The sequence below is a fragment of the Nicrophorus vespilloides genome, unplaced genomic scaffold (assembly GCF_001412225.1).
Source record: "Nicrophorus vespilloides isolate i.1.1-1 unplaced genomic scaffold, Nicve_v1.0, whole genome shotgun sequence".
NCBI classification, from domain to species: Eukaryota; Metazoa; Arthropoda; class Insecta; order Coleoptera; family Silphidae; genus Nicrophorus; species Nicrophorus vespilloides.
The window spans coordinates 7,831-18,618 of NW_017097113.1; the positions used below are offsets into that span (position 1 = coordinate 7,831).

The 10,788-nt window shown below is 26.8% G+C and overlaps 1 protein-coding gene across 2 annotated transcripts; it reads right to left on the reverse strand.

Moving 5' to 3' along the window:
- Positions 1-1,281: 1,281 nt before the first annotated feature.
- Positions 1,282-2,701, reverse strand: LOC108558952. 2 transcript variants are annotated; one of them, XM_017916052.1, is made up of 3 exons: positions 2,629-2,701; positions 2,399-2,478; positions 1,282-2,337 (listed from the first exon to the last, which is right to left on the reverse strand). In XM_017916052.1, exons 1-3 carry the CDS (start codon positions 2,636-2,638, stop codon positions 1,501-1,503), a joined length of 927 nt encoding a protein of 308 aa, XP_017771541.1. In that variant the 5' UTR covers positions 2,639-2,701; the 3' UTR covers positions 1,282-1,500. The 2 variants fall into 2 exon arrangements, with proteins under 2 accessions (XP_017771541.1, XP_017771540.1); XM_017916051.1 differs by having other exon boundaries at positions 2,399-2,701.
- Between the last annotated feature and the right edge of the window lie 8,087 nt (positions 2,702-10,788).

A 10,788-nucleotide genomic window follows, 5' to 3' on the forward strand; every position in this document is an offset into this window, starting at 1 on the left:
AATTGCAATCTATACAGCTTTCACAAAACTAAAAACATTACATCCAGAATTTATAAGGTTTTTCTATTCATAATCTATTCAATATTCATTATTTATTTAGTATTTAATTCATCCTATTAACTTAGTTTTGGAAACTGGTCTAATGAATACTGCTGGTGAAGTGGTTTTCAATATTTGGAACAATATGTACATTCAAATTGTCCTAAAAAATCAGAAAAACTCCAATATAAAATAGTAACACTAAGAAAAGAAAATTGAAAAAAAAAAACTTTTGAAAAAGTTAATTAGATGTAGAATGAATATAAATGTAAAAAATCTCAGTTTTTCCGCCCAAAATATATTATAAAGTAATTGATTCATATTGTTGTAACACAAATCTCAATTAGTAACATTACAAACAGGTATTGAATTATTGAAATTGGTTATTAACTATATATTTATATACTTCTAAATATAAATTAATTCTATACAATGGAACCTCGCTTAACGAGAAAAAAATCCCAGTAAAAACTCGAATATTGAAATAATTGTTTAGTGAAACAATTTTCCCCATATAATTAATAAGTATAAGTTGGTCTCGCTTTTTAATGGTTCTGCTTTCGAAATCTATGGTCATTTTTATGTCCGAACACAAGTTTGGAAATTTGTGGGATCACAAACAGCACTAAGATTTAACTAGAAGGACTACTAAGACCAGGAACTATTTGCCAATTCACATACTAAATAGCATCCATAGTTGATTTATATATCATAATAATAGTTGGACACAACACATATTTGTTGTACCACTCACTCGATATGCGAAACGTTAACGAGAGTAATTTTTCTTAAATTTAATCGTTTCCCAAGGTTCCACTGTATATTGTTTCATTGTGACAATAATGCAGCGGTTTCCAAACTTTATGCTACTACGCCTCCCCAAAAAAAAAAAATTTCCGCGCCTCCCCGAAATGTTTTTTCCGCGCTTCCCTTACCTTTTATTGTTTTAATAGATTAAATAATATAGACACGTTTTATTTATTTGAAAATATTATTGTATAAAAATTAATTTATTAAAAATTTTTGGCGCCTCCCCTGGCAAGAGTCCGCGCCTCCCAGTTTGGAAACCGCTGCAATAATGACAATAATCATTTTCTACCAAGAACATTAATGTCGTCGAGGAAAGCCGTCTATATGCAGATGCACAAATAAATGAAAGTAAAGATTATGTTCAATATTAAAATAACAATTTTATTTATATTAATAACATATAATAAATAATTGGTAAATGGATAACCAATCATCTGTTTCCAGTATTCTCAACCTTTGCAGGTCCGTCTTGCATTTCATCAAATTTGTTTCATAGTCTTCGAAACATAAGCATTATTTTTATTTATTAGACATGATGGTGTTAATTGTCAGGACTTCATAGTTTCTATGGAGGAAATCAGCTCAAACTTAATGGAAGAGTTCTTGTATGATTTCCATACAATATTTTATGTTGGCAAAAATAAATCAATATTACAATTCAACATCGTTTTTTGCGATTCCTTTCAACAAGTGAAGGTCCAACTTGCATTTTATCAAATGTAATTGATATATTTGGGATTGTTTAAGATGAGCTCTAATATTGATATTTTTGAAGTATTTGATGCCATTCTTCAGATTCCTTACAGTTTTATAAAAGCTACGTAGATCCTTCTTCAGTTCATCTGATATCGCAGTCTCCTCTACATCGACCAAACTCAATTTCTTTTTATTCAACACATCCTTCAACGAATTTCTCAGCAAATTCTGTACCTCCTGACTCGATGATTTATGTTTAAAGATTTTTTCTATGATTTCATTATCCCGCACCTCAGTTAATCTCATAAATGTATCACTTTTTCCTTCCAAATATTCATTAGCTTCGTTTATATAAGTTAAACGTTTCGATTTAATGTTCATTTTTCCTTTCAAAAAATCATTTATACGTTCTAAATTTGGTTCAAACTTGAGGTATTGTAATTCATTTTCATAAAGAACACTCATTAAATCATGTAATGTATCATACTTCTTCATGATCAGATTCATTTCTTTCGGATCATTATGTTGTTTAATTATACTTTCGATTGATTTGTCTATCATCGACATCAATTTTTGTACATCTTTTCTTAATTTTGGCAACCTATTTGCTAAACCGTTTCTAGCTTTAGAATGGAGACCGATAAACGTCATTGTATTTTTGCAACTACATTTAAAAGAAATATACTGGTCAATTACATAAATAATATCTTGCAGATGCTTCTGCAAATCTTTCAAACGGCAAACGATGTTATTCTCTCCATATCTGTGCGCTTCATCGCATTTGTCTAACAACTATAAAAAAATATTAATAATTAAATAACTTGTAACAATAACAAATAATTAGATTACTTACGATTAACGCCGTTTCTATGTTGAAACTCTCTTCACCTGGAGGTTTCAAATCTAGTGGTAGCAGGCTGCAGTTGACTATGCCTGCATATAGGTAGAATATACTAGTAACAAGTTTAGATAACATATTGTAAAATTAATAGAAAACATGCGATGTGTCTGTAAAGAACTGTGATGTTTCCAAAAGTAAGTCTCTTTTGAATTTGGTAAAGGCTGTGAGCATCTAATATATACCTTTTTCCATTTACCCCCACTATGCAGATTTTTCATGAGAATTATTTTATTGCACCAAGAAGGGTAGATGCTAGCAGGTAGATGCTAAATTTATAACTAACAACGATTTCTAAATAAAAATATGTTTTTACAATAAATACATTTCAATAATAATACTCTTCCTATTATTGTTTAAAAAAATATTGTATATTTAGACTTCTTTTTTTATTATTAATGTAATTTTTTTAAATTTATATTTTTATTTATTTTATTTATATTTTATTTATATTTATTTGTAAATTAAATTTGCGTTTAAAAAGAATCCGCATTAATACAGTTCTAATTTACGTGTAAAAAAAACCGCGTAAATTAATTTCAAGCAAAATTTGTTTGCTAGAACATTTCATCAGAATTGCATTCGACATTTTTGTACTCGATGAATATTTGCAGATTTTTTCCAACATTCTCCTAAACGGTTTTTTTAAATTTTTTTTTGTTCTTCCCATGATTGATGAATTGTTCGAAAAAGTAATAGATCAAATAACTTACGACAATTGAAAGATTTTGCTATGATCAACTACATTTCACTTAATAATAGAGCGATTATTTAGAAAAAATAATATTTACAATATTCCCGATACGCCATCTATCATTGATCAACGAAATATACGAGACTCAACAAAAATATTATACAATTAATTTAAATTAAAATTATTCAATTAATTTAAATTTTTTTTACAAAAATGTTAATACGTCATTTTCCATTCATTCTTTGCAATTCTTTTTGTTATATTTATTGTTATTACTTGGTTCGGGGAAAAAAAATGAAATTTGAGGAAATATAATCTTTAGTTCAACAATAATAAAATAGAAACTGCTGCCATTGACCATAAGTTTTTCTAACAGGTACTCAATATTAAGATAATTGTAAAAACCTATTATCAGTAATTTTTGTTTATTATTACCATAACCGAACTAATAGCCGAATGGTTAAGTCGCCATACCTACGATCGAACCGGCGCAGGTTCAAATCCTGATCAAGCCAGGCCCTTTGTGAACCCTCTCGGTGCTTGCATTAATAGGGCCATCGTTCGTCACAGATAGACAGTCAAATAAATTAGGTTCAGTATATGGACCTTCAGCCAAGTCAAGTCGATGGACAATGACAGAGTTAAGGATAGTAGCAGATTCACAGTGAAAGAAAATAGTTGAATCGCAGAAATCAATATACAACTGAAGTTAGCTACAAGACGACAGCCAACCAACAAATTAAAAATCAAATCATCAGAATGGTAACTATCCACCGGAAAATATTATCCATTTAAAAACGACCACGATCTTAAATTTACTCAATGTTCACATTGATGAACAGATTGTGAATACAATTATACGACATAGAAAAATTATTACCAACTACCGTGGAACCTCGCTTAACGAACAAAATGAATTGTTAGAAAAATGACTGGATTAACGAGCGACGTTTTGCAGAACGAATGACGATGAGAAGTCCCGCCTGCGCCTCCTACATCATTTATAAAACTTGTGCACACAAATTATGCGCATTTTATAATATGTTTCACTATACGAGTAAAAATCAGGAAATGTTGGAACAGACTAAACTCAATATTTGCTTAAATACAAAAGAAATAATTATTATATAGCTCAATATAAAATATTAAACAATTTTATTTTTTCATAAGCACTCAAAAAAAAAACTTATAAATTTTATTTTATTTATATAACATAATTAATATTTTATAATTTGTAAAGATCACGCATCCAAATTGTATATACAATTTACCTTTTCTTTATTTCGTCGTTACTTTCAGAAGAAAATTAATGAAAAACACAATTAGTTGTTTCAATTCGTAATTTTATTATGTTTGTTTTTCCCTCTGATGTTTGTTTTTTTCTTGATGCAATATTTCAGATCCTATTCTTGTATGAAAAAAATATCAATATTTGATCCTTGCTTGTTGCTTGTTCTATTATTGGTTTGTTGTTTTTTTTCTTGAAATATTTGAAAAAGCACGAATCAATTAGATTTAATGTTTTCATAGTTCATTGATTTACCTAACTTAAATCATAACAAAATTAATTTCGCTTTCTAATTTAACTTTCAATATTGTATAACATTAAATATTGCAAAAAAATATGTACAAAATTGTTTTGAAGACTGATGACAATTGTTAAATATATAAAATCAAAAAAAAAAACATAAGAAAATATGAATTTACGCGTGGATTGCTTTAAAAATCAAAACGTAATTTCATTATTCCAAATACGCCATCTATTGTTAATCAATAAAATTAATATGACATAAATATATATTTCAATGAAAACTTACAAATCTTTGCATTTTCTGATTAAATCTTCAAACAGTAAATAACTAATTAAGGCTATCTTTTAAATAAATACGCACTGTTTGAAACCGGACTAATCGAGAATTTTAAAACTGCCTAAGAATAAACAGCACAATGAGAGCTTTAACTGTTTATTATTTATTATTCTCAATTAAAATTTTAGTTGATTTTGAAATTTTCAAACCGTACTATAGTGAAGCCGCATTATGCGAGGTATTTCTGCAATTAAAAAGTATTTGATTTACATTTAATTTTATTGCACTAGATATTTAATGTTATGTTCAAATATATTCTCATAAATAATAAATCAATTTCGTTTTCATTAAATTTCCATCATCAAAGTGTGTTTTATATTTTATTATAAGAAAATGTTTGAAATGAAACAAGAATTTCATTTAGTCGATGAACGGTCAGGACGTGCACAAATCAAAGCGCACTTCTAAAGCCTTTTCGTCTCAATTTCCACAACATTTCTGAAAGAAAATTAAGATCAATGAAAACCACTCATCTCACTTCACATTGACCTAAAAATACAATCTCTTAGTTTTGTCTCAATAATTCCTGCTTCTACAATGTAATTTTCATTTATAAATTTGTCTTACATTTGTCAACATTTATGAACGAAAAGTAAGATCAATGAACGCAACTCATCTTACTTCACATTGACCTAAAAATATAATCTCTTAGTTATGTCTCAATAATTCCTGCTTTTAAACTATAATTTTCATTTACAAATTTGTCATATTCAATATTCATTTTTTTATACATAGAAAAATTTATAATTTTTTCAAACATTTCTTCAATTATTAGGAATTATAAGGAAATATGTTGTATTTTCATTAAAAAAAAATTGTCTTATTCAATATTATAACATAGAAAAATTTATAAAGTTTTTCAAATATTTCTTCAATTAGTTATATAATTATAAGGAAATATGCGTAAATGAATGAATTTGATGAATGAAATCTCTTAGTTATGTCTTAATAATTCCTGGTTTTACACAGGAATTTTCATGTAAAAATGTGTTTTTTTCCTTTTTTTTATTACATAGAAAAATTTATAAATTTTTCAAATATTTCTTCAATTATTGATATAATTATAATGAAATATGAAGCAAATTAATAAATTTTAATAAACAGTATCTTATAAAATACAATCTCTTATTTATGTGTTAGTAATTAATGCTTTTACACTAGAATTTTCATTAAAAAAATTGTCTTATTCAATATTAATTTTTTTAATACATAGAAAAATTTATAAAGTTTTTCAAATATTTCTTCAATTATTGATATATTTATAAGGAAATATGGGCTAAATTAATGAATTTTAATGAACAGCGTGTAATTACTAGTAAAGAAGACATTTAGCATCTTTTCTAAGTTAATTAGAAGGAAGTATTAATTAAGAAAAAAACATCCAAATTGAATTGAAACATCTTTTGCTCTTTCCTATATAATTCCTAATTATACCTATTTATGATAACTACAGCTAAATGATCCGATCATCATGTTTTTTTCTTTTGTTTGTTTTTCTTTTTCTTTACCTCCATATATTTCTTTCACAAAGCGTTTTACGCTTCTTTTGTTTTCCGTGCGCTTCTTTTTTTCTTCTGTGTGTGTGTTTGTTTCCTTTCTTCTTCCCCGCTTTATGTCAATATATAATGGTTCACTTAACTCTTAAGTACTTGGTTAGTTTCGTCCTCATCCTCCTCGTTGCTCCATTTTTTTCGTCTTCTCCTAGGGATTTTCTTCGTACCAGGAAGAAGAGATAAATCTCTTTGGGGGGAGGCTAAACTAAGCATGAAAAAACATCACGAAAGCTCGCATTCAACAAATCGCTTTTCCATTTGAGATGCGTTTTCATCCCTACAAACCAAATAAATTTATTTGAATTTGAAGAGCACACGCTGATTGCACTTTTACAAACTCATTTATTGTCTTTTTGATCAATTATCAAACAAAATTATAGATTTTTTTCAAAACTTCATTAGTTTAATTATCTTCTATCGTTCTATGTTGAAATCTAGATTAAAAAACTTTTTGATGTATTTTTTTTTCATTCTGATCAATAATAAAAAAAATTCTAAACTAATCTAACTAATTTTTCTGTCTAAATTATCAATTATGAGGTACAATTAAAGAAATAATTATTACTAATATTCAAGATTACAAAAATGTTAAGTTACATTTTTTTAATTACAAACTTGCATTAAAAATTTCATTAATCGTTTTTTTAATGATGAAATTAATAATTAACTTTTTGTTTTAAAAAATATCAAAATCAGAAAAAAATAAGGATTTTTCTAAATTGTAGCTTTAAATACTCATTAATCGCTTTTTTATGATGAAATTAGTAATTATCTAACAAAAATTTAAGATTTTTATTGTAAAATTATTAATATAAATAATCTTGAAAATTTATGAGTATTTCCAAATGTAATTACACTTTATAATGTGTAATTACACATTAATCACTTAAGAAAGTGTACTTTATTATAGTGCAATGGACTTTGTTAATATTGCATTTTATTGTCGGCAATTTCGTTCATCCAGACTGAATCGAAGAAGAACAATGTTTCTCAGTGGATTACAATCTTCGTTACAAGTTTATTATCCACAAGGAACGTTACGACACTCGAGATCCACCTGCTATCTAATCCCATCAAACTATACAATATGAGCAGTACCTCGCATAGTGCGACTTCGATCAGTGCCGATTCACTATGAAAATTTCAAAATCTGACGTAAATTTTAATTTAAATTCGAAAAATAATCAAATTTCTTTATGTGCTGTTATGTTTGAAAGTCCTCGATTTGTGCGGTTTCTAATATTGGCGGAATTATAAAGTATTCAAAGTGGTTGTCTTTTCCACTTTTATTATTGAAAGATTTATTGAGATGTGGAAAAGTAAGACGTTTCCAGGGGAATCGAATGAGTGTAAAGTAGGTTTTTAGATCCTTTAGGGTGGGTTTGAAAACTATGTATGTATATATAGAGTATAGATATAAGAGGAGGGTTGTTTTTTTTGTGAGCAAAGACTACTACCCTCCTACATTCGTATTCCGGTCTATGTGGCTGAGATTATTGCGTTGGTCGACTCTTCTCTTCACCCTATTCCGCGAATCGATATCGAGGATTATTGGCTGAAGGCAGATTACAATAAGCCCGATAATCACGTAACCTCGTAACCACCTAATCAGGTTTAACCATTTATCTTGATGCGTAACAATTTTTCTCCACGTACAATCAAATTTGCATACGTTGTGTATGGATGTGCGTGCAAATTTGTCGAAATCTTAATTAATCATTCGAATGACAGGCAACAGATGGCGCAGCGCGACAAATTAACGATCAAACCGCACGTTACGTTTCCGTCTCATTGCAAATATTGAATGTACATGCATATTCCAATGTGGTTCATTACAATGCGGCAGCTGGAATTCAATTTACTTAAGCTGTATCATGTTAACTATTGAGTTTGAAACGTCAAATTTGCAATTTATAAACCTAAAACCCTAAAAAAAACCCTAAAAAACTCAATGATTAAATTGTCAATTTTGCATATTTTATTATATTTTTAATACCAAAACATCTAAAATAAAGCTTAGATTCATAGTAAAATATTGTTAAAATAGCTGTAAATTTGTTTTCCATAGAAACAACCCCAATATATTGAACGGTACATATTAATGTATGTAATTTGCTTCGAATATAAATATTTTTGTCATTAAAATCTATATGTAAAGCAAGTTTTGCTATAATTGACGTTTTAAACGTCATATGTAAAATGTTTTTTAAATAATAGTAAATATGTTTTCGATATAAACTAAATACAAAAATAAATAAATAATATTTGTTTCAAATTTGAACATTTTTCTTATTAAAATCTACATTAAAAAAACGTGAAATTTGAAATTAATATTTTTTTATTTCAAATCACCAAGAACGAAGTATTGATTTAAATAGCAACTGTAAAATTGAAGTTTAAAACGTCAAATGTGCAATTATATATTTTTTTAAACCAAAATACCAAGAACTAAACAAACCAGTAAAGTGATGTTTTAAATAGTAGTGAATATGGTTTTGATGTTACTATCAAAACCATATTTAACCCGTAATAAACTAAACAATAAAAAATTATATCAAATAAGCTTCAAATTTTAAAATTTTCCTTATTAAAATCAATATTAAAATAGAAACTACAAAAAATGACGTTATAAACGTCAAATTTGCAATTATTATTTATTAATATCAAATTACCAAGTAAAGTGATGTTTTAAATAGTAGTGAATATGGTTTTGACAATTTTGAAAATGTTCCTTATTAAAAGGAAAATTACATAAATGACATTTTAAACGTCAAATTTGCAATTATTATTTATTAATATCAAATCACCAAAAACGACGTAAATCATTATAAAATATTGATATCAATAGCAACTATAAAATTGACGTTCAAAACGTCATATGTGCAATTGTAATTTTTAATACCAAAACAACAAGAACTAAATAAACCAATAAAGTGATGTTTTAAATAGGTTTTAAATATGGTTTTGATAGAAACAACCCCTAATACACTAAACAATAAAAAAATATATCAAATAAGATTCAAATTTTAAAATTTTCCTTATTAAAATCCATATTAAAATAGAAACTACAAAAATGACGTTTTAAACGTCAAATTTGCAATTATTATTTATTAATATCAAATTACCAAGAATGACGCAAATCATTATAAAGTATTGATTTAAATAGCAACTGTAAAATTGACATTTAAAACGTCAAATGTGCAATTGTAATTTTTAATACCAAAACACCAAGAACTAAATAAACCAGTAAAGTGATGTTTTAAATAGTACTGAATATGGTTTTGATAGAAACAACCCCTAATAAACTAAGCAATAAAAAATTATATCAAATAAGCTTCAAATTTGAAAAGTTTCCTTATTAAAATCAATATTAAAATAGAAACTACAAAAATGACGTTTTAAACGTCAAATTTGTAATTATTATTTATTAATATCAAATCACCAAGAACGACGTAAATCATTATTAAGTATTGATTTAAATAGCAACTATACAATTGACGTTTAAAACGTCAAATGTGCAATTGTAATTTTTAATACCAAAATACCAAGAACTATATAAACCAGTAAAGTGTTGTTTTAAATAGTAGTGAATATGGTTTTGATAGAAACAACCTCTAATAAACTAAGAGCAATACAAAATTATATCAAATAAGCTTCAAATTTGAAAATTTTCCTTATTAAAATCTATCTTAAAATAGAAACTACAAAAATGACGTTTTAAACGTCAAATTTGCAATTATTATTTATTAATATGAAATCACCAAAAACTACCTAAATCATTATAAATTATTGATTTAAATAGTAACTGTAAAATTGACGTTTTAAACGTCAAATTTGCACTTTATTTATTTCCTATCTAATTTCTTTAAAATGTTAATAGTTTCTTTTGAAATTGTGTAAAAACATGCATAAATGTATTAAATAATATTTCGTAATTCCAACATTAACATGAAATTAAACATGTTTTTTCTTTAAATAATTATAAATAATCCTCGAAACATTCAACATGAGAACGTACAGAAAAAAATTACAGCGAGAAACATTTCCAATAATGAGTCGTGTGTTGGGATGCTCGCAATTACCGGAGTCGTAAAGTATTCCTTTTGATGGTTTGATTTCCATGCTGAATGGAGGAGATGTTTCAGAGAACAGAGCACGTTTTATCTGAAATTTAAATCTCGTCCGAGCCGCACGATAAATACACGCATTAATATTTCACATTTTGTTGCT